Source organism: Dama dama, chromosome 5 (genome assembly GCF_033118175.1).
Source record: "Dama dama isolate Ldn47 chromosome 5, ASM3311817v1, whole genome shotgun sequence".
Lineage (NCBI taxonomy): Eukaryota > Metazoa > Chordata > Mammalia > Artiodactyla > Cervidae > Dama > Dama dama.
Window position 1 is genome coordinate 124,571,070 of NC_083685.1, and position 24,791 is coordinate 124,595,860.

Below are 24,791 nucleotides of genomic sequence, written 5' to 3' on the forward strand. Positions count from 1 at the left end.
CAATATGTTATCTTCTCAATCTTACTTTCATTTTTTAAAACTGTGACAAAATATGCATAACATAAAAGGTATCATCTTAGCAATTTTAAGTATACCAATGTCAGTACATTCACATTGTTTTATACCCAAGCTCCAGAACTCTTTTCATCTTGCAGAACTGAAACTCTGTCCCCATTAAATACTAACTCACCCTTATCCTCTCCTTTCAGCCCCTGGCAACCATTCTAAGAATTTGACTTCTCAGGATCTGTATCATGGAGTCTTACAGTATTTGTCTTTTTGTGATTTGTTTCTTTCATTGAGCATAATGTTTTCAAGGTTCATCCATGTTGTAGCCTATATCAGAATTTCCTTCTTTTTTTTTTAAAAAAAAAAAGTGTTCAATGGCTGTATCAGGTATTAGTTGTGGCATTAAGGAGATTTTAGTTGAGGCATATGGGAGTCTTGTCTTGCAAACTCTTAGTTGCAGCATGTGAGATCTAGTTCCCTGACTAGGGATCGAACCCAGGCCCCATTCTTTGGGAGCTTGGAGTCTTAGCCACCGGGCTTTCAGAACTCTGGCAGTCCCAGAATCTCCTTCCTTTTTAAGGCTGAGCAATATTCCAGTATATAGATAGACCATGTTCTGTTTATCCTTTCATCTGTCAATGGACACTTGGGTTGCTTCCTTCTCTTGGCTGTTGTGAATAATACTGCTAAGAACATGAGTGTTACATTCCATTTTTAAGGCACACAAGCCAGTATTGGCCTAGGGAAGAAGTGACCATTTACTTTTAGAAATTATGTAAATAAAATTATTGTACATCTTCAGTTTTGAAATATAACTTGTTTTTCGTCATTACCCCTTGGCTTTGGGTTAAGATGTGTGTTAGTTGCTCAGTCGTGGACTCTTTGCGATGCCATGGACGCCAGTCTCTGTCCACGGGATTTCCCAGGCCAGAATACTGGAGTGGGTAGCCATTCCTTTCTCCAGGGGATTTTCCCAACCTAAGGATTGAACCCAGGTCTCCTGCATTGCAGGCAGATTCTTTACCATCTGAGCGACCTATTCTATTTATGTTATATTGTAATTCTTAATAAAGATGAAGAAATCATTTCAAATGCATTCTTCTAGGGAAAGTTGCTTCCTGACACTTAGTGAATAAATATTGAATATGTAAACATATCTCCAGTGTGCAGATACTATCCTATCATATTTCCAAATACTGAGTGAGGGACTATAACCGAATTGTAGATTTTATTCAAGCATTAGCTTCAACTGTCTCTTGATTCCAGAGATAACATTAAAAACTGGTTACTTTTATTTAAAATTTTTTAAAATCTGTATTTATTTATTTGATGGTGTTGGGTACTAGTTGGGACACGCAGGATCTTCATTATGTCCTTCGGGATCTTTCATCTAGTCTGTGCATAGACTCTAGTTGTGACACTCAGGCTCAGTAGCTGTGGCCTGTGGGCTTAGTTGCTCCACTGCATGTGGGGTCTTAGTTCCCCACTCAGTGATCAAACCTGTGCCCCCTGCTTTGGAAGGTGAATTCTTAACCCCTGGACCCCCAGGGAAGTCCCAAGCTGGTTACTTTTACATGCAGTGTAGGTTAGATTATGTTTTAGGTAAATAAAAGCCTAAAATAAAGAGACTTAACAGTACGTGTAATGTTAGCTCCACCTTTGGAAAATAAATTATAACATAAAAAAGACAGCTTTGAAAGCTAGTTGGTTGAGTCCAAGCATTTGATACAGTACTTGGCACTAAGAAGGGATTTTTAATGTGACTTCTGTCCTGGTTTTCCACCCTGAGACCTCTGTTTTATGGAGATGAGTTTCTGTAGGTGATGGATCATGGGATGGAAAAGGGTTCCACCGGTGTGACGGGGCAGGAGAGTGACGGAGGACCCTGAGCCACACCGTCAGGTTCACTCTGAGGTCCCAGCGATGAGCAGGGGTGTCCCAAAGATGTCAGGTCAGCTGATAATGACTTTTCCTGCCACCTGCTCCTTTTTTTTTTTAAGCTTTCATTTCTGGAAACAACCATCTGCTTTTAATTTACTTTCTATCTTTTTTTCTTTTAACTTTTGTATTGGGAGTTGTGAAATATTTGTATGGAAGTATATAAACCACATATCTACAGTTAAAGAAGCTACTAACAAACACCCCTGGACTCGCCACCCAGATCAAGAAATGAAGCATTGCCAGCACCTTAGCAGTCTGCCCTGTGCCGGAGCCTGGTCACAGCTTTATCGAGATATAACTTGCCATGGATTTCTCCACAGGAGCGTTACTGTCTTTCCCATGGTAGTTAATAAGTATCTCGGGGAAGCTAGTTGGAAACTGCTGCCTAGATGTCTTCTTTTTTTAATGCAAAAACCATTCACTAAGTTTACTCCTTTCTTCACAAAAAAGTGCTGCCCCGGCCGAGGTTAGTGAAATAGGACATTGCATATATTAGATCTACCGCATTGCTGAGAGATTCAAGACAGAGACCATGATTCTATCTGTCTGGTGTGTCTGGTTCAAGGTATAGTCTTATGGAATTAAAGCTGTAGAAAGGAGTGGCAAGGTAACCTGAAATTATGAAAGAAAGGGAAAAAAAAATTCCCTAGAGAAGAAACTTTGCTGGAGATGAACAAGGAATAGGAACAGTGTTTAGGGACTTCCCTGATGGGCCAGTGGCTAAGACTCCGCACTCCCAGTGCAGAGGGCCTGAGTTGGATCCCTGATCAGGGAACTAGATCCCACATGCCACAACTAAGAGTTCGCACACTGCAACTAAGACCTGGTGCAGCCAAATAAATAAGTAAATATTTTTAAAAAAGAAGAAGAAGAAGGGACTTTCCTGGTGGCTTAGTGTAAGGAATCTGCCTGCCAATGCAGGAGACACAGGTTTGACCCCTGATCCGGGAAGATCCCACATGCCGTGAAGCAACTCAGCCCCTGCACCGCAACTATTGAGCTTGTGGTCTGGAGCCCGAGAGCCGCAACTACTGAGCCCTCGTGTGGCAGTTACTAAAGCCCTTGCACCCTAGAGCCCGCGCTCCACTACAAGAGAAGCTACCGCAATGAGAGGTCCATGCACCACAACTAGAGAGTGGCCCCCTCGCCGCAACTAGAGAAAAAGCCCAAGCTGCAGTGAAGACCCAGCACGGCCAAAACTAAAATAAATCTTTAAAAAAAAAAAAAGAAGAAGAGGGCCTGATCTGTGAGGCAGAATCAGTGTAGTGTCTAGGCTTTGGTACTCAGACTGTGTGTCCCCGGCCCTCCCAAAGGACACAGCCAGCTCATGGCTTTCCCTGCTGTATGTGACAGACCCTTTCTAGTATGCCAGCTCCTCTGAGTCCCATGCTGGTTACTTTTACATGCAGTATAGGTTAGATTATGTTTTAGGTAAATAAAAGCCTAAAATAAAGAGACTTAACAGTATGTGTAATGTTAGCTCCACCTTTGGAAAATAAATTATAACATAAAAAAGACAGCTTTGAAAGCTAGTTGGTTGAGTCCAAGCATTTGATACAGTACTTGGCACTAAGAAGGGATTTTTAATGTGACTCCTGTCCTGGTTTTCCACCCTGAGACCTCTGTTTTATGGAGATGAGTTTCTGTAGGTGACGGATCATGGGATGGAAAAGGGTTCCACTGGTGTGACGGGGCAGGAGAGTGACGGAGGACCTTGAGCCACACCGTCAGGTTCACTCTGAGGTCCCAGTGACCTCAGGGACTTTTTTCCCAAAGACTGCTGTGCCAGTTCTGGAATCATTTAGTGTGGTCCATTGTTCTTCCGGGCTTCCCTAGTCACTCAGAGGGTGAAGAACCTGCCTGCAATGCAGGAGACCTGGGTTCGATTCCCGGGCTGGGAAGATCCCCTGGAGAAGGGAAAGACTACCCACTTCAGTATCTTGGCCTGGAGAATTCCATGGACAGGGGAGCCTGGCGGGCTACAGTCCATGGGGTTGCAAAGAGTCGGCCACGACTGAGTGACCGAGCACACACATCCCCGTCTCAAGCCTTAGAGTTCGTGCCTTTCCATCAGGGCCTTGACTTTGACGTGATAGACTTGCCTGGACTGAGTTCACCCTCCTTCTTAGTTTTTTTTTTTTTTGGCTGTGCTGGGTCTACGTTGCTGTGCAGGCTTTCTCTGGTTGCAGGGAGCGGGGGCTACTCTCTAGTTGCGGTACTTGGCCTTCTCCCTGCAGCAGCTTCTCTTGTGGAGCTTAGGCTCAGTAGTTGTGGAGCACTGGCTAATGCTCCAGGGCAACTTCCTGGACCAGGGATTGAACCCGTGTCCCCTGCATTGGCAGGCAGACTCTTACTCACTGGACCACCAGGGAAGTCCTTCTTCTTAGTTCTGCCACTCCTTAATTTCAGGTTCTGTGCCTGCGGGGGTGAGTGCTTTTAGGCCGACTGTCATACTTGGCTTCACATCATCATAGCTGAGATTGTCTTTTTCCATTTTCATTGGACGGACAATTTTTAATAACAGCCACCCAGTCCCACGGTCCTTCTTGTGGCCGTTTCTTCTGCACTTCCTGTACCAGAGACGTGAAACTGGTCAGTGTGCCCCCCCCGCCCCCACCACAGGGCATAACATCCCAGGGACCTTCACCCCACTGATGGGTCCACGTTGCCAAATGGCTGGTGAACGACCCACCACCCCCAGAATTCCACCTGCCGAGTCCACTTCCGTAGGCAACTTCTGCTGCCACCTGTTCTAAGGCAGACTCTCTGGAAGCAAACCTGCATTGGAGATCTTTATGAAAACTGTTTATTGAAGGAATGCTCTTTGGAGAAGAGGTAAAACGGAAGCCAGATGGTGCAGGGGAGCAAAATTAGCAACAGTGTGGTCTTGGCAGAGACTTGCTCCAGCCTGGTCCCTCGGAAAAGCTCTGGAGTGCAGCTTGCACCATAGAAGCCCCCCATCTTGAGGACAGGGAGCTGGCCTTTTGTAACCCCTGCCCTGCTGCTGTGAACCTTCTATTGTATGAATTTGGTTCAGCGTGAAAGTGAAACTGTTAGTTGCTCAGTCGTGTCAACTCTTTGCTACCCCATGAACTGTAGCCCACCAGGCTCCTCTGTCCCTGGGATTCTCCAGGCAAGAATACTAGAGTAGGTGGCCATTCCCTTCTCCAGGTGATCTTCCCAACCTAGGGATTGAACTCAGGTCTCCTGCACTGCAGGCAGATTCTTTACTATCTGAGTCCCCAGGGAAGCCTTTGTTCAGCATATGTATGCATATTTGTTAGATGTATGCTCATGGTTGGCATTGCTGGGGCACCCAGCATGCTGTAGAAGATTCTGCCGGACAGTTTTCCAAAGCAATTCTGCCAGTTTTACTCCTCCCAGGAGTGTTTGGGGTCCCTAGCACCTAGTTATTTTCCATCTTTTTCATCTTAGCTATTCTGGTGGGAATGCACAATTAATTTCCATTTTCTGGATGACACAAGAGGTTGAGTACCTTTTTTTTTCCTTAGATTTTTTTTTTGAAGTGGACCATTTTTAAAGTCATTTCTTGAAATTTTTACAATATTGCTTTATGTTTATTTTTTTTGGCCATGAAGCATGTGGGACCTTAGACGCCCAACCAGGGAACCAGCCCATAGCCCCAGCATTGGGAGGCGAAGTCTTAACCGCTGAACGGCCAGTGAAGTCCCAGTGAAGCTGAGCACCTTTACATATGTTTAGTGGCCATTTGGGTCCATCCTTGGAAAAGTGTCAGTTCGAATCTTTTCTCTTAGCTCAACTGCTTTTTCTTTCTTAGTAAGGAGATAGTAGGGTGGCATGAGTCTTTGCTCAGACAAATACATTGCAAATGTCTTTTCCTAGTCTCTGCTTGCTTTTCACTCTCTCTTTTAAAAATTATTTATGAGAATTTCCTGGTAGCCCAGTGGTTAGGATTCGGTGCTTTCACTGCTGTGGCCCAGATTCAATCTCAGGGAACCGAGATCCCACAAGCCATGCTGCCAAAAATAAAATAAACAAATATACTTTATTGAGACATAATTGACAGGTAACTATTGTGTTAGTGTGAGGTGTACAACCTGTTGACTTGACACATTTATATATTGCAATATGATTACCACCAAACGTAGTTGCTAATATCTACCTCAGGGCATGCCGTTATTATTTCTTTTTTGTGGTGAGAAAACGTTTAAGACTTAGTCTCTTAGCAGCTTTGAAGTTCAGTGCCTTTTTCATTCTTTTCATGGTATCTTTAGTTGAACAGAAGTTCTAAATGTTAATATAGTCCAGTTTATCTATTTTTTTTTTTCTTATATGGTGGCACTTTTTTTTGTATCCTATTTAAGAAATGTTTCAAATACCAAAATCATGAAGATATTTCGGTTTTCTTCTAACAACTTTGTTTTACCTTTCACATTTAGGCTTGTCATCCACCTGGAATTGACCTGGGGGTGTGCTGTGAAGTAGGGGCCAGGGTTCTTTTTTTGTTTTTTTCATACTTATTTATTTGGCTACTCTGGTCTTAGTTGTGGCAAGCGGGATCTTAGTTGCAGCATAGTTACCTGACCGGGGATCAAACCTGGGCCCCCTGCACTGGGAGCTTGGGAGCTCAGCGTCAGCCACTGGACCACCAGGGAAGTCCCAGGGCCAAGCTTCTTTTCCTTTTCTTTTTGTTTTTTTGTTTAAATTGACCCAACACCGACTGTGGAAAAGGCTATCCATCCCTGTCTCATGGCACTGCAAATCAGGTGACCGTATCCAGTTTCTGCAATAAAGAATCCACTCACGTCCAGCCTGAGGGCGGCAGCGGTGGAGAGGGGAGCAAGCCTGGTGGCCGGTTTCTGGGGAAGGGGCTGAATGGTCTCAGCAAGCTTCCTTTCGGAGACTTTTGATTTAGCTGTCAGTTTTCAAAGAGCTCCCTCGCTTCAGTCACACCCCATGTCCCTGGGTCCCTGGGACTGTCAGATTCTCTGATGTATTCTCTGAGAAATCTGACTTTAAGAAAAAACAGGAATGTCTTAAAAAGGAGGAGTTCACAGACGTACCAGTGCTGTCTGCAGCCTGGCCTCCACGTGGCCCGGGGAGCCCGTGTTTGTGGACATGTAACAAGGAGAGGTGGTCAGCGTGTCCCCCAGACACGTGCTGTTTGGGAGCGGGGACAGGTCAGCTCTGCTGCTCCATCAGTAGCCCTCAGCCAGGGGGTCGGTCCCAGCTCCCCGCCAGCGGGTGCCCGGGTATCCCTGCAGAACAGAAGCGGGTCGTCTCAAACCTGAGCGTTGGTTCTTCACTGGTTCGTGGTTGCTTTGAATCTAGTGCAGAGGTCACGCTTGTGCGTTGGACCACCAGGGTCTCAGCAGACAGGAGGCAAGCTTGCTCAGCTCTCGCTTTACCTTAGACGGCGCCTCCCATGTCCTTCTAATCACAAACTGAGGATCTCAGAGAGCCTTCCAGTCACTGTGGTAAGAATTTTTAAGCCTCCGCAGGGAGGGTGGGTGCTATTCCCAGGAGGTTCAATTCCAATAGAATATGTGGCAGATTTGCAGTCATTTTCCTAGGTAAAAGTGAGATGTGTCCTAAATTGTATTTACTCCAAGTGTTTTGGGATTCATGGATAAGAGATACTTATCTAACTGCTGATAATTTGTGCATTCTTTTTCCCAAGAATTCAAAATGGCATTACAGATAGAATTTTTTTTTAAAAGAAAATAATATTGTCACAAATAATCATCACTAATGATCACTGTTGATAACCTATATTTTCATAGCATGGTGTGATTTTTAGAACATTTTCTATTTGGTCTACACGGGCTCCCCAGACCATGTGGAGGCCAGTATTCTGGCCTGGAGAATTCCACGGACTGTATAGTCCATGGGGTCGCAAATAGTCGGGCACCACTGATTGACTTTCATTATCCTCTTACTACTCACCCTACCTGACAGACAAAGGCTGTAAATCCCATTTTACAGATCAGGAAACTGATGCCACAGATGTGAAATTACTCACCCGAGAAGAGAAGCAAGAACTTGGATGTTCCCTCCTGGTGTCTTATCAAATCGTTTCACTTGTATTCTTTCATTTCATGCTTGCACACAGCTCACTGGCAGGACCAGAGGATCCTAGCTCCTAGTTGAACTTAAAAAATATTGTTCCATAAAGCCTATATTAAAAAGCACACAGCAGGAACTTCCCTGGCAATCTAATGGTTAAGATTCTGTACTTTCCATGCAGGGGACCTGGGTTTGATCCTTGGTTGGGAAACTAAGATTCCACATGCCACGTGGTGCAGGCAAAACAAAAAAGCAGAAAACACATGGCAAGGAGTTCCCTCATTGCCTGGTGGTTAGGACTGGGTGCTTTTATTGCTCTGCCCTGGGTTCAGTCCCTGCTTCAGGAACGGAGATCCTTCAAGCCAAGCAGTGCTGCCAGAAAGAAAAAAAGAAAAGAAAAGAGTAATGAAAAAAAAAAAAAAAAGAATGTGGTGGGAGGGGGGTTCAGGATGGGGAACACATGTACACCCATGGCTGATTCATGTGAATGTATGGCAAAAACCACCACAATATTGTAAAGTAATTAGTTTCCAATTAAAAAAAAAAAAGAATGTGTATATGGGTAAAACTGAATCACTTTGCTATACATCAGAGACTGGCTTAACATTGTAAATCAACTATACTTCAATTAAGAGTCAATAAAATAAAAAACACATGGCAGTCTGTTTTTTTTTTTTTTTTTTGGCAGTCTGTTTTTTAGGTATTCTGTGAGTATTAATTGTGCCAACCTGCTTTTAGGGCAAATGTTCAAAATCCAGGTGGTCACCATGGCCACTCACTGTGCTTCTCTGAAGAATTTATTCATATCTTCATTCTACAGATTCCCATTTTAGTCAGTTCTGTGTGCTGGTCTAGTCACTCTGGGTGATACAAAAATGTCTCTAGCATAGACTTTGCCCTCAAGTGTGTCATCTCGCAGGAAGCTCAGACACATACACACAAAAGGGGAAGTAGCGCTAAGTGTAGGCTGAGCTTCCAGAAGCTCTGAGAAACTTTACTTTGTGACATAAGTTTTGCTGACTTGGAAAGTGCTGCTAAATGCGTGAACTTTTGGTTTGTTGTTGAAGGCTGTGTCTCTTAACAAACCAGGGCACAGAGAACTGCTGCGGTTTTCAACAGTGAAACTAAAGCATCTGTGTTGTAGGAATTTCCTCGAAATTTCTTTGAAACATACTGAAACTAAGTGCACACTCTCACCTCTTGTTTCCTGTTGTCAGGGTCCACCCCAGCTTACGGGAAACTATACATATCTGTGCTGCATTTCAAAGAAAAATTTGGTTAATTTTTTTAAGCTTTTAAAGAGATGCAGAATGACCTTACATTGTAAGAAAAGTGGTTTTTTTTTTTTTTTTTTTTTAACAAAAGTCTATAAAAGTCAAAGACTTCTGGGTCAAATAATGTGGTTATATGTAGATAGCATCCCTGAATGGCACACGTATTTCACTCAACTAAAATAGTAGCTCTGATTATTACAGAAATGAATCAGACGTGTGCTTTATCTTTAGAAGACAGCTCTGACAAAGCGGGCTTTGTGGTAAAGGTTGCTATAATTATAGAACAGAATGTAGTCCCATAGTTTCCATTTATTAAAAATGTAAATGCTTTTAATACCAAAGGTGCATGTCCTCTGTTAACCCAGACTGTTAGATGATTTCTTAAAGAACGAGAGGGAGATGACTTCCCTGTCGGTCCAGTGGTTAAGACTCTGAGCTTCTACCGCAGGGAGCAGGGGGTTCCTCCCCTGATCAGGAACTGAGATCCCACAGGCCACGTGATACAGCCAAAAAAAAAGAGTTAGCCCAGGCACTTAACAGAAGTGATGATAATAGTAAGTACCAGTGGGTGCCATTTACAGTCTACGCAGTTGTTTCATAGTTAACAGCTCAGCTGTTTTCTCCCTGCCCCAAACCACCCTCCACGGTGGGCAGGGGTAATATTGGGGCACTCTTCTGCCAGGTTTCTCCACCTGCAGGCTCTGCCAAGAGAGGATGCTAGAGTCTGCAGGCCTGGAGGAGGAGGAAGGGTGGTACCCAGAGGTGCCATCTTCTGGGAGCCTCTAAGATCCGATAGCCCCCACCTCTCCCCCTGGTCCCCTCTGCACTGGGGATGGTGGCAGCTTCCCCAAGGTGACTGCGTCAGCTCAGTGTCCCTTTTTTGTATTTGGGTTCTCCAGTGCCTGTTTAACCAGTTCCTTCTATTAAATTCTCTGTTAAAATACCTGGTGTGGTTTGTTTTCCTAACTGGACTTTGATTAATATAACCTTTACTCTCTCAAATTATAAGGCAAATATCATCAGGCATATTTTACTGGTGAGGAAGTGGAGACTTAGGGTACAGCGGTTTGTGTAAAATTGCGCAGCTGCTAGTACAAGAGCCAAGACAGGTCCATCTTCCATTTTGAGATCCTCTGTTTTCCATTCCTTCTTGTCCTTTCTCTTGCTTAACTTCCTCCCTTCCTTTTTTTTTTTTTTTTAATAATTTTATGCCAAAAGAAAAAGGACTTTTCTGGCAGTCCAGTGGTTAAGACTTTGCACTTCCACTGTAGACGATACAGGTTCAATCCCTGGTCGGGGAACTAAGATCCCCCGTGCCCCTTGGCACAGCCCAAATAATAATAATAATAATTTTATTCTTAACAGAAGAACTGCAAAGGTAGTAGGAAATTCCAGTATACCCTTCACCCAGCTTTCTCTAATGTTTTCTTTCTCTAATCTAATACAACCATGAAGCATTTATCCAAACTAAAAATTAGCATAGGAACATTACTATTTTTCAAAGCTACAGATTTTATTAGGACTACACTAGTGTTTCCATTAATGTCTTTTCTTTAGTCCCAGATCACCTTTGGTTGTTATGTCTTCTTTATCTCGTCCAATCTTTTAACAGTTTCTGTTTTTCCTTGTTTTTCATGACCGTGACAATTTTGAGATGTACTAGTTAGACATTTTGTAGATCTCCCATCAGTTTAGGTTTTCTGATGTTTTCTTGTGATTAGATTAGAATTATGGTTTTGGAGGAAGAACACCACAGAGGTAAGTGCCCTTCTTATTGCATCAGATCAGAGGCACGTAATAGTTCATGCTACTCCCAGTGATGGCAACCTTGATCACTTAGTCAGGGTGATTGTCTGTCAGGTTTACCCACTGTAAATCTTTCCTTTTCCATAATTTATTTGTTTAGAAGCTAGTTACTAAATTCTCTTGCTGAACTTTTGACTTCCCACTTAATCCTTGGCTTCTGCTTTCTTGGCAGATTATTAACTAGTGCTTAAAGAATCTTTGTATTAATTGACTAGGCTGAGAATTATAAACCTAGGAGCCAGACTAACCATGCTGAGATTTATGGCTCTGTATTGCTTCTTGGAAAATTATTAGCTGTTGCACCATTTTTGCCTTGCACTATGTTTAAACATGGAACTTGGCTATTTTTAGTCTCAGAAAGCTTATGGTTAATGCTAGGACACCTTCTTTTACTTGATGAACTGGAATCACCTCTGACAAGCCCAGAAAGATGATCAGAAGCCCAGGGTCTTAATAGCATGCAGGAAATCAGTAAAAAGCGTAAGAGACAGAGAGAAGTGGTTGCTGAGAAAATTGGAAGGAAAATTGGAATGGCTGAAGGATGCGGCTGAAGGAGTGGAAATTTACAAGGATGAATGAGAGGTGACAGGTAACAGATGGAGGGACACAGAGATCTCAGGTAGGAGGTCAAAGAAAGGTTAAGGATGGAACACAGGATGAGAGAGAAGCCTGTGACAACCTTGGGGCTGGACTCTGGACTTGATGTATTATAAATATTTGTAGTTTGTCCTGAGATTCACCATCTAGGATATAAGATTTATACTTCTAGCTCTAGATTTCATTATGGACAGACTTTAAGTGACCTTAGGCCTCAATATAATATATTTAATACATAAACCAGAGAAAGTAGTTCAGTTGGTTTATATAGCCTTGGCTAATCACTATTATTAAGGAGTGACTGAAGAATGATCAGAGCTCTCAAACTTTTGGAGGCTTAGCAAGACAAAATGAAGCAGATGGTGCCTTGTTAAATTAGCTACAAATTACAGATCTTAATATTAACAATTTAGAAATGAAAACTGTCAGACATGAGCTATAGGCTTTTATTTTATGCTATTTTGTTCTAATTATATGGGATTTCCATATCTCATGATTGACTAAACAAAATAAAATCTCATTAGAGTTTTGGAGTCACTAATGGCCTTCTTCTTAAGCCTGAGGCTGTATCTGCAAATATGTAGCTTAGCCAAGATAACAGACCTCACCTGGGCTTAGAATTCTGTATTTGATTGGCTTGGTGGTGATTTAGTCACTAAGTCGTGTCTGCCTCTTGAGACCTCATGGACTGCCAGGCTCCTCTCTCCATGGGATTCTCCAGGCAAGAATACTGGAATGGGTTGCCATTTCCTTCTCCAGAGGATCTTCCTGACCCAGGGATCAAACCCAGACTCCTGCATTGCAGGCAGAATCTTTACTGACTGAGCTACCAGGGCTTAGAAATCTGTATAAACGTAACTGTTTCTATATTTCATACTATTATTCTTTTTCTGAAGCCAAGATTCTTTTTTTTTTTTTTTCTCAAGATTTTTTAAAATGTGGACCATTCTTTTTAAAGTCTTTTGAATTGATTGCAATATTGCTTCTGTTTCATGTTTTAGTTTTTTGGTCACGGCATGTGGGATCTTAGCTTCCTGACCAGGGATCAAACCCCCACCTCCTGCATTGGAAGGCCAAGTCTTAACCGCTGGACCACCAGGGAAGTCCCTGAAAAGCTGAGATTTCTAACACGGCAGACTTCAGATGTGATCAGGCGCATTCAGGGTGGTATGGCCGTACACAATAGCAGACCTCAGAGCATATTTCCCTTCTAGCAGTTTGAGAGATGGAGACTTGAAATTCTTGTAATTGATCTTGAATCTTACATAGGTAGCTTACAGTCAGTATACTTCAGGAGGGCCACAGGTAGGCAGCTTGGAGTTTTTCAACTTGAAAATCAACTTAGTTTTTAGTTTAGCTCTTTTAATATTTATTTGTTTGTCTGCACCAGGTCTTAGTTGCAGCACACGGGATCTTCTATCTTCATTGCAGCGTGTGGGATGTAGTTCCCTGACCAGGGATTGAACCCAGGCCCCCCTGCATTGGGAGTGCAGAGTCTTAGCCACTGGACCACCAGGGAAGTCCCAGTTTTTAGTTTTTGAAATAAGACTGGGGAAGACTTTAGTCCACTTGGCCTTCTTAATAGTTGGCCTGTTGAAAATGCCGCTGTGTTTAAAAAAAAAAAAGACTGGAAAACTAACACTCGGTGGCATTAGAACATTCATATGCTTCTTTGGGAAAAAAATATGTTGTGTATTTTTAAATGCCTATTTTGGCTGATGCGGCTGCTTAGCCTTCTGGGCACATTCTTTACATACAGGACTAGGCATCTCGAAATCTCTTACTTAAAAGTGAATTCTTATTTGTGGGTTAGGTTACCAGTCTCCTGACCAGATGAAATCTGGAAGTCAGACATCTAGAATAGAGTGCTTGTCTGAAGCGAGTCATTTCTCTGACGATTAGTCATTATTTACCAACTTAACTGGAGGGAAAAGATGACGGTGTCTGCTTTCCTAAAAGCCCCTTTTTTCCCTTTTAATGCTCCTTAAAATTAGCTGGTGTTAGGCAGAACCCTCTGTATCTAAAAGCAGCTCATGTGCAGGAAGGAACTTTTATTGTAGAAGCACAGGATAAATTGGGTAGTGTTTTATCCCTGTGGGAGGGGCTTTCAGTCAGGAACCGGAAGTCAAGTAGGTTTCACTTGTGATCAAAGCCACACATTTGATGCATTTGATGTCAGAGTGTATGGAACCCATTGCCTGGTCTGAGTACTCATGAGCAATGTGAGTCAAGACCCACATCATAATAGAGGGAGAAAATGGGTCCCTGATGGTTGTTAATGGAGACCCGGGCGATTTTGTGATGGGTGTTTTTCTCCGCAGTGGATCCCTCATGCTCTGTCATCACCTGTTAAGAGAGAACTGGGTTATTGGGCATACCCATAGTAGGGCTTAAGTATTTTGGAAAGGTCAACCTTAGAGGCAATATCAGGTAGCCAGGACATTGGTCCTGTGTGCCCCTTGCCAGGGGGCCTGGCGGAGGAGTTAACAGATTATAAATAGACTGCCATCTTGGATGGATTCCTTTGGTAACCAGACCTGAACACAGAGCATCTTTGAGTAAAGGTCATCGTGTGACCCCCTCTTGGTGTCTCCCTCACATCTTCAATTTGAGTGGAAAGGATGTCTTTTCACATCTTGTCAGCTTTGTGGTTACCAGTCTTTCTACACAAGTGATTGATTCCCCACGAGGATTGGATGGAAAATTAATGTAAAGGGGTTTTACTGCTATAAATATAGCTCATTGACGTTTTGGTGGACAGCAGGCACAATACAGCCTGTCCCAGGGCTACAGCTGGTTAAATAGGGAAATTTGTATTCATTTCACAGCTTTCAACCAGAGTAAACTGTTCTCCCCAACACGGATCTTAAGAAAATGTTCTGAAGTATCACTCGTCTAAAAATATCCACTGGTAAAGTTTTGGATACACTGTGTAACTGAGAAGAGGGGAAGTAGAGAAGGCTGAGAAAATAACCAAGCATCAAATAAAAAGGAACTGAAATTTAAATAGAAAAGCCCTAAAATCTATAAAAGCAAGCGCTTATGTAAAAGAGTGCTGTAAATGAGCTATTCATATGACCCCAGATGTTGATTTCCATATTAACTATTATTTGTTTCTCTGACACAAGTGTTACTATCTGCTATGTATTAAATCAGTACTTTTCTATTTTCATCATAGTTTGTCTAAAAATAATTTCCTTTCTCTTCAGAAGCAGATTTTTGGCATTCGGGGCTTTTTGCTTTGTAAATAAAAAAACTGCGTTAGGTTGTAGCCATTTGTTTTTCTTTTATGTCCCTCTCCCTTTTTTCCTATTAAGTTTCCTTTCAGGGAATGTGTATTGTATGAGTGTGTGTAAGAGTGAAAACTGGAGATAGAGCAGGTGTTCCATCAATAAAAGATTAGTGAATACATGATGGTCTGAGATAGACTTCTCTAGAAAGGAACCATGGCTCCTTGGAGACATGATGGGTTCGAGGAAGGGGACAGAAAAACAGAAGGTGAACCTGGAGTATCTTTCTGTGCCAGAAAGTAAGCAAGTGCTTCAACAAGTGATTGGGATGGGGGCGTACCCCGCCTGGTGGTCCTGTGGTTAAGAATCCGCTTGCCAATGGAGGGGATTCAGGTTCGATCCCTGGTCTGGGAACTAAGATCCCACATGCCACAGGGTAACTAAGCCCATGCACCAAAACTCCTAGGGGCTGCAACAAAGACCCAGTGCAGCCAAAAATAAATTAATAGGCAGTTTTTAAAAAGTGATGGGGGCAAGTCTAAAGGACCCAGGAGCCATTGAGTGAGCTCTGACAGGCCATATCCAGGCTGCTCTGTGGGTATGTGGTCAGGCCCGAATTTAATAGCAAATGTTAGCAAATTATGTACCTTTAAAAAACCTTTTTATTGAAATTAATTATTCATTTTTATGACTGGATTATAGTCCCTTTTACAGACTACTGGGAGTCGCCCAATAATTTACAACTGAAGTAAGATGTTCTGTAATCTCGTATGCACTGGGACCATATTTTTTACAACAAAAATGTGCAAAAGTAGGGGGTAGTTTAACAAGATATTTGAAATTAGGATGGCTAGAAAATCTAGGATACATGGTTGATATACACATACACATGTGTGTATAAATATATACATATGTGTTGTTGTTGTGCAGTTGCTTAGTCATGTCTGAGTCTCTGTGACCCCATGAACTGCAGCACACCAGGCTTCCGTGTCCTTCGCTATCTCCCCGAGGTTGTCAAACTCATGTCCATTGAGTCAGTGATGCCATCCAACCATCTCATCCCCTGTCACCCCCTTCTCCTCCTGCCCTGTCTTTCCCAGCATCAGGATCTTTTCCAAAGAGTCAGCTCTTCGCATCAGGTGGCCACAGTATTGGAGTCTCAGCTTCAGCATCCGTCCTTCCAATGAATATCCAGGTGTACACATGTTCATATCCACATCAGGTCTCTGTAAACTGGCAATTCCACATTCGGTCACCAGGTGGCGCCTGGCTGGTGTAAGAAAAATGTACAAGGAAACTGATGAACACCAGTATAAGAGGCCAATGAGGAACTTGCTTTGTATTCACACAAAGCCTTGATCAGCAGCCCCTGGGAACACATTGAAAGAGTTCCTCTGGCTGAGTGCTATACCAGCTCCTCCATGAGGCCTTCCAGATTACCTCAGCCAGAAACAATCACTTCTTATAGTTGCCCTTTTGTTTGGCTTTTCTCTGCTTAATAGTACGGTTATTTGTGTAGCAATATCATCTTCCTTATAATGCTGCTTCCTGAAAGAGCAGGACGTCGTCTTTTCCACTTGAAGTCTCTTTACACGCAGCACTGAGGGTTGTGGATAAGACTCTGGGTTAATGAAAGGCTGCTAAGGCAGAAGCTTTGGTAGGTAGGAGCCTGCAAACTGGGTTAGTTTCTCTTAAAGAGATTTTCAATGGTTTTCTTTTGTGGTGGGGGAGAGAGGCAAAGAGCTAAAATGTAAGCATGGATATATTATACTATAAAGGCTGTATGCGTGTGCGCTTAGTCACTCAGTCATGTCCAACTCCTTGCGACCCCATGGACTGTAGCCTGCCAGGCTCCTCTGTCCATGGGATTCTTCAGGCAAGAATGTTGGAGTGGATAGCCATTCCCTTCTCTAGGGAATCTTCCCAACTCAGGGATTGAACCTGAGTCTCCTGCCTCGGCAAGCAGGTTCTTTACCACTGAGCTACCAGCGAAGCCCACTACAAAGGATAGTTTGTATATATAAACAATTGATCCCAGGGATGTCTTTCCTTGAGCGCTGAATAATTTGTGTTCCATTGCCAGTTATCATCAGATGTAATATTCTAAGTGGGAGGTGAGGAACACTAGCTTTCCCCCCACCCTTTTCTTTTGTTTTTCTTCTTTGGGGGGAGGATGTGGAGAAGGGGCAAAGGGTGAAGGGAGAACCTCTAATTTTTTGTTTTTTGTTTTTTTTGAACTCAGGTAGGAGTTATGGATAACTCTCAAGTACCCGTGCAAATAAATATGATTAACTTCGCTACTCCAGAAAAAAATTTTAATCCCAAAGTCATTTATTTTGGCTTTAGAATAGACAAGCATTTGTGTCGGGATTTCCTGCCTAATTACTTTTTGCTTAAGCTTATTTAAAAATTGTTTTAAATTCCTTTAGTGTGACAGCCCAGCAGAATGGTCGGGGGTGGGGTGGAGAAACAGGCCACAGATGGGGTCTGAACCAGGATTTCAGCTTTCCTGTATAAAAGCCTCCTGATACGCTGCATGCAGGAGAGCAAGGTTGAAATTAGCTTTCTGGAGAACAATTTGGCAACATAGTTTTAAGAGTCTTAAAAATATGCTTACTCTTTGATCCAGTAATTCCACTTCTAGGAATTTGTCCTAAGGAAATAATCAAGCAGGCACGCAGAAATGTAGGGACAAGGCATTCACCGTGACATTTATATCAGGAAAAAAAAAAAAAAAGTAAAACCCCAACTGAAAACACTGAATAACATGGAATTGATTAAAGTTGGCCCCGTCTTCATTGTGGCGTGCTAGATCTTTAGTTGCGGCTTGTGGAATCTAGTTCCCTGATCAGGGATCGAACCCGGAACCCCTGCATTGGGAGCATGGAGTCTTAGCCACTAGACCACCAGAAAGCGTTAGTCGCTCAGTCATGTCCAGCTCTTTGCAACCCCATGGACTGGGGCCCGCCAGGCTCCTCTGTCCATGGGATTCTTCAGGCAAGAATACTGGAGTGGGTAGCAATTCTCTTCTCCAGGAGATCTTCCTGACCCAGGGATCGAACCAGGGTCTCCTGGATTGTAGGCAGAGTCTTTCCGTCTGAGCCACCAGGGAAGTCCCTCAATGTATTCTCTTAAGGGTCACATTCATACACGTGAAGTATCAACGATCACACTGAATACACAGAATCAGATGTATAATACCATAGGTTCAATTACATTTCCCAAGTAAAACAGTTATGGTCAGCAAAAGTCCATGAAAGCACAGAGTTTCGTGTGGATGTTCTGTTTTCTAAAAGCAGCACAAGGGAGCAGACTCTTCAGAGCTAGGAGGACCACGCTTTTACAAAGCTTCAAACACTAGTAGGTTTTCGGGGAACCGTATGTAAAAAATGTTTACTGCCCAAGTGACATTATAAGAATACCGGGAGCATTGTAGATCACCCTGATTAATCTTCTCCAAGCAATTCCCAATTAAATATTTTACTGTGTCCCCCTTTCTTTATGTCCTCATTGTCATCACCTCACAACCCAAACCCAGATGTCTAAACGGGGAGAGAGAGTGAGAGTGTAAGGTAAACGATGGACAATCGAAAACCTTTGATGACCCTAGAAGAGCTCTTGGCTCATGGTTTTTTTTGTTTGTTTGTTTTCTAAAAACCCTCTGCTTTATATGATCAGCTGCAGAGGAAATTTGTTTTTTACTGTTTGCGGGCCTTCACTGTACACACGTTGGGGTTCTCTTGTGTTCGCAGTTCCTAAATTCTTCAGACACCATGCAGCTTCGCCGAAGGAAAATCCTTGCAGGTCCGGCTCCCCGTGGTGTAAGGTCAGGCGGAAAAGCCTTTTGTGATTAACTCGGCCACCGTGTGTCGCATGGTATTTGGAACTGCAGTGGGAGCTTTTATTAGTTGTCCACATTTTGAATGCTGACTCACATAAGCTTCATCTAATGGGAAGGGCAGATAACTGTAGCATTTTGGATGCTGAGCGCTCCCACCCTGCCCTCCCAGCAGCTGTGACCTTGAGCAGGTTCACTTACTATGGTGATGGGTCTTTCTAAACACACTGTCTTCTCCCACTTTGTTTCTGACAGTTTCCTTATGCAGCACCCCCTCCCCAAGAACCAGTGAAGACTCTGAGAAGCCTGATCAACATCCGAAAGGACACCCTGAGACTCGTCAAGTAAGTTCAGGTTCCCAGCTGGGGGGCAGCCGACTCCCCAGGGGACCCACAGAACTGTTTCTGCCAGACCCAGAGCCTGGCCTCCAGGCCTCCCCAGGCCGTGGGCTGCTTGCATGAGATGTCTCCTCACCTGGATTGTTCAGAACTTTCTGAGACAGTCAGTGTTGGTGAGGAACCTTCTCTTTTCTGAAAGCCATCATGGTTATCCCAACCTGATGAACTGTCCAAAACAAAGAATTGTTGAGGGAGAAAGTGAATTTTGCAGATACCTGGACAAACCTATGTGAAAATGGGATATTTGAACTTGGCACAGGAAGTGCTTACTTTCCTGCTTATATTTACTTTTTAGTTTATTCTTAATCTCATGTGCCTTTCCTCTGGTACCCTGAGTTTGCTATTTAATCACCATCATCAGTATTCGTTATCATCAGCATCTGACTTCTTTGTGCTATCTCTGAGATAGTGTGTGTGTATGTGTGTGTGTGTGTGTGTGTGTGTGTGTGTGTGTGGCTGCACTGTGTGGCTTGTGGGATCTTAGTTCCCCAACCAGGGATTGAACTTACACCCCCTTCAGTGGAAGCTCAGAGTCTTAACTGCTGTACCACCAGGGGAGTCCTGGAGATAGGATGATTTTTAAACCGATGCTGCCCTCCAGACCAGAGAGGTCACCACACCTGGAAAAACCTGCACACAGCACCGACATAAATAAATAATAATTTTTTAAAAAACTTTAAAAAAGAAAGCCTTGTTCCCATAGTAGAAAGTCAACAAGTGAAAGTGAAGTCGCTCAGTCTTATCCAACTCTTTGGGACCCCATGGACTGTAGCCTGCCAGGCTCCTCAGTCCATGGGATTTTCCAGGCAAGGATACTAGAGTGGGTTGCCGTTTCCTTCTCCAGGGGATCTTCCCGACCCAGGGATCGAACCCGGGTCTCCCGCATTATAGGCAGACGCTTTACCGTCTGAGCCACCAGGGCATCCCAGAATACTGGTGAGTGAGTGAATGAGTGAAAGTCAGTCAGTCGTGTCTGACTCTTTGCGACCCCGTGGGCTACACAGTCCATGGAATTCTCCAGACCAGAATACTGGAGTGGGTAGCCTTTCCCTTTTCCAGGGGATCTTCCCGACCCAGGGACTGAACCCAGGTCTCCCACATTGCAGGTGCATTCTTTACTAGCTGAGCCACAAGAGAGGCCAAGTCAATAGACAACGCCTAAAGCTGAAAAAGTAACCTGAACCTGTTATTTCAAAGCATGCAGGTAAATGCCAGAAACAGTCAGCTGCAGAGGGAAAGTCGGTTTTCTCTGAAGAAGTGGAAAGCAGGCAGAAAGTGACCCGCTGCGTTTTTGTCACAAGCCTTGTGGAAACTATTTAAATGATGGCATGAGTAACTTTGATTAAAGTAAAAGCTATTTTTAAAAAAAAGCCTGGCAAACGCACAAGGATGTGAACTGCGGCACCATGAAGTATCAGAAATTGCCTAAATTCCCCCCATAGTAGTAACAGGGTGCTCTGCCATCATTCAGAATGAGGGTGGAGGCCTAAGTGTGTGATCACTGAGGGAAGCCCACATTCTGTTCAGTTAAAAAAGAAGAGAAGTGACTTCCCTGGTGTTCCCGTGCGTAAGACTCAGGCATCCAACGCAGGGGGCCGGAGTTCGATCCCCAGTCAGGGAACTAGATCCCACATGCCAGTCTGCATGCTGCAACTAAGATCCAACACAGCCATTAAATAATTAATTAATTTTTATAAAATAGAAAAAGAAGGGAATTCCCTGGCGGTTCAGTGGTTAGAACTCCTTGCTTCCACTGCAGGGGCCGTGGATTCAATCTCTGATCAGGAAGCCAGGATCCCACCAAAAGAAAAAGAGAAGAAAAAAGATCACTTTAAACATGTTAATTGGCTACCCCGCGAATGCCGGGTCTTTGTGGTTTTCTAGATGTGCCGAAGAAGTGAAGACCCCTGGGGAAGAGGCGGGCAGAGCAAAGGTCCACTACAACGTGGAGTTCACCTTTGACACGGATGCTCGGGTGGCCATCACCATCTATTACCAGGCCACCGAAGAGTTCCAGAATGGCATCGCCAGGTAAGAACAAGCGGCCAAGGGAGCCGCGTCCTTCCCACACAGGCCAGGGTCCATGCCTGACGTGCTCCCCTGCGGAGGAAAACATTCTTTTTCTACACTCAAGTTGAGAACTGTTCCAGAATTTGGATTTTCTTACTTACACAGTCTTTTTCACTTTTTCCCTTCAAACTATGCCATCTTGATACCGTGACAGGTAGCAGCATATAGTCCTTCAGGTCATCACAATGCTGTTAGGAATCAATTAAGCTGGGACGACTTCCTGGTCCAGTGGCTAAGACTCCACGTTCCCAATGCAGGGGGTCCGGGGTTCAATCCTTGGGCAGGGAACCTAGATTTTGCATGCCCCAACTAAGACTTAGCACAGCCAAATAAATAAATATTTTTAAAATGTTTCAAACTACATTTCTGTGGATATGTAGGTTGAATAGATACCTTTTTAAAAATACATATTTACTTATTTATTTTTGGCTGTGTTAGGTCTTAGCTGTAGCAGGATCTTCAACGCAGCATACGGGATCTTTTCATTGCAGCAGGAGACTTAGTTGTCCGAAAGCAGGTGGGATCTTCATTCCCTGACCAGGGATCAAACCTTCGTCCCCTGCATTGGAAGGTGGATTCTTAATCACTGAACCACCAATGCTCACTCAGTCGTGTCCGACTCTTTGTGGCCCCATGGACTGTAGCCCGCCAGGCTCCTCTGTCCACGGGATTCTCCAAGCAAGAATGCTGGAGTGGGTTGCCATTTCCTCCTCCAGGGGATCTTCCCAACCTGGAGATCAAACCCTGGGATCAAACCCAAGTCTCTTGCGTCTCCTGCATTGTCAGGCAGATTCTTTACCACTAGTGCCACCTTGGAAGCCCTCATAGGAAAGTCCCTAAATAGATAACTTCAATAGCATCACCAAGCAAGGGCAAAGAAAAGAGATTATAAGGAGGTCTTGTTTCTTTTTTTTTTTTTTCTGTTCCACTCTATACTGAGAGCCTGTTGATAACTGACAACAGACATGGAACAGAGGAAACCATCAGATCCTCTGGGCGAGACAGTAACTTGTGCTTTGCTTCCCACTTTGACCAACAGCTACATCCCCAAAGACAACAGCCTGCAGTCGGAGACAGTGCACTACAAGCGCGGGGTCTGCCAGCAGTTCTGCCTGCCCTCACACACCGTGGACCCCTCTGAGTGGGCGGAAGAGGAGGTGAGCAGCCGGCCGGCGGAGCGGACCAGCCGCCGGGAGAAAGCGCAGGGCAGGTTCCAGCACAGACCTGCAGGGTGTGGGAGCTCCTCAGGACCCTGGCCGGCAGCACAGAACCAGCCCAGGTGCTCAAAGGCGTGCTCCCCTTCAGCCTTCTAGTGCCTTCAAGCCCTGGGAAGGACACATCTAATTTTCTATCCCAGAGCAGCCCCTTAATTAACCTAGGATATTGTAAGAAAGCCGTGCCCGAAAGAAAGACCTACAGATTAGAAGCCTTTACATCTGTGAGGTTCCTTACAGAGAGACTGGTGGCCTTCAACTCAATGGATGTAGGTAGTTGGAAACGGCAACCCACTCCAGGATGCTTGCCTGGAAAATCCCAGGGACAGAGGAGCCTGGTGGGCTAAAGTCCGTGCTGTTGCAAGAGTCAGACACGACTTAGAGACCAAACCACTGGGTAGTTACCAGGTTGATGGGTGAGGAGCTGAGATGAAGTTAAGGCCTCCCTTTCTGATGGATAACTGTGTCCTCTGAATGTAAATCCCCCTCCTCCCTCCCTTTTTTCTTTTCTTTCCCTTCAGCTTGGCTTCGACCTAGACAGGGAGGTTTACCCGTTGGTGGTCCACGCCGTGGTGGATGAAGGCGATGGTACGGGTGCTTCCTGTCTTCTGGGCTGCACGCAGGCCCGTTTGTGGCAGGCAGGCTGGCAGCGACTGCGGCCTCAGATCCACAAGGCTCCTCCGTGGGCATCAGTTTCCACATCCCAGCGCCCTCCTGCTCCCAGGCTTCTCGGGCAACGACAGTCCTACTGGGTGACTTAACCTCCCCCTCCCTGTGAAGCCAGAGGGTCGCAGGCGCTCGGGGAAGGTGGGTGGGGTCAAGCTGTTTCATTAGCTTTCTTCTTCCCCATCCATGTGCCTTTCTTTCTTTCAGAGTATTTTGGCCACTGCCACGTCCTGCTGGGCACTTTTGAAAAGGTCAGTGGCTGACGTTATGGGCCTTTGCTTTGGTACGCACTGCTCTGTCTCTCCTCCGAGGACGCGTGGAGGCCCCTTCTCTGGCTGCCTGGGCTCGGCAGAGCGGGTCTGGCTGGGAGGCTGCGGGAAGCCTGGGAGGGGAGCACCCCCTGCACACCCAGGGCCACACAGGGCCGAGTTCCAGCTCGGCCAGAAGCTTGCTAATGCCCTGAGACTCCTTAGGCCTCGTTTGTCTTCTTAAATCAGAAGGGCTGGGCTACGTGCTTGAGGACCCTTCCCGAATGAGGAGTCTGTCATTCCACTCTCTGGGGCGGGGGTGGGGGATCCAAGAACGTGCCTAACTGAGGGAAGTAACGGGAGAACAGCTGGTCCTCATCTCCCTTCTTCCTCGTCGTAACTGTCGTCTTTTCATGTTTTCACTCCAGCACTCAGATGGCACTTTCTGTGTCAAGCCCCTCAAACAGAAACAAGTGGTAAGTATTCAAGGGCCAGGGACTGTTGGTGTTTCCCCCTTCACTCTCTCTCTCCCCACTGTTTAGCTAAGCACTCTTCTTACCCCCTCCCTGCCCTTTTTTTTTTTTTTTTTAATCAAAGAAGAAAAGCAAAAAGGGATGCTTTTCTGTGTTAGAAACGACTTGGGTGGCCTGAAAGAAATACCGATTTGGGGTATCTGTTGTTCCAGAATTGTTGGTGGTGAGGCGGCCAGTAGCTGAGCAAAGGACTTCAGAAAATGAAAGGACTGAGATTTGTCTCCTGACATTAGGTTTAGGGAGAACTCTTTTTATTGAAAATGCCAGGCTGAGAAACTAACATTTCCAGCTACAAGAATAAACTATCAGAGTCTGATTCAGGGCCAATTAGAGCTCTTGGCTTAACGTATCCCAACATTGCTTTTCTCAAATTCAAAATCTGCTGGCCCTCTGCCCCCTTCCAGGATGGTGGGCAAGTTAGGCAAGTATCTGCTGGAAGTCCTGACCCCTGAGGCCGGGGCAGAGCCGTGGAGGACGGGAGGGGAGAGTGGAGTCGGTGGCATTGCCCAGCGAGGGTTGCTCATCACATGGAGGGTGAGGGGTGGTCAAGTGTGGGGCACGGTAGGCCTTGGTTGAGATGTGAAGAAAGCCTCGCTCTGCCACGATGGCCGGCAAATATCTGAAATTCTTTTTTTTTTTTAATTTCATTTTTTAAAAAATGTTTTTAACTGGAGGAAAACCGCTTTACAATATTGTGTTGGTTTTTGCCATACAACAACGCAGATCAGCAATAATTATACATGTATCCCCTCCCTCTAGAGCCTCCCTCCCCTGCCCCCATCCCACCCTTCTTGATCATCACAGATCACCAGACTGGGCTCCCTGTGTTAGACAGCAGCTTGTCACCAGCTCTCTGTTTGGCACATGATAGTGTGTATATGTTGATGTTACTTTCTCCATTAATTCACTCTTCCCTTCC

General features: G+C 44.6%; 1 protein-coding gene and 1 non-coding gene across 3 annotated transcripts in view; one reads left to right on the forward strand and one right to left on the reverse strand.

The window, feature by feature from the left end:
* The window catches only part of RNF157 (ring finger protein 157), a 75,407-nt gene that overhangs the window by 28,202 nt on the left and 22,414 nt on the right, over positions 1–24,791 (forward strand). For both annotated transcript variants that reach the window (XM_061144769.1, XM_061144770.1), the window contains 6 exons: positions 18,999–19,087; positions 21,026–21,172; positions 22,251–22,368; positions 22,947–23,013; positions 23,299–23,342; positions 23,768–23,815. In XM_061144769.1, the coding sequence (XP_061000752.1) occupies positions 18,999–19,087; positions 21,026–21,172; positions 22,251–22,368; positions 22,947–23,013; positions 23,299–23,342; positions 23,768–23,815 (513 nt within the window). The remainder of the gene's footprint in view (positions 1–18,998; positions 19,088–21,025; positions 21,173–22,250; positions 22,369–22,946; positions 23,014–23,298; positions 23,343–23,767; positions 23,816–24,791) is intronic.
* Positions 13,121–13,194, reverse strand: TRNAG-CCC (transfer RNA glycine (anticodon CCC)). Its single transcript has one exon. It is a non-coding gene; the product is annotated as a tRNA-Gly (tRNA).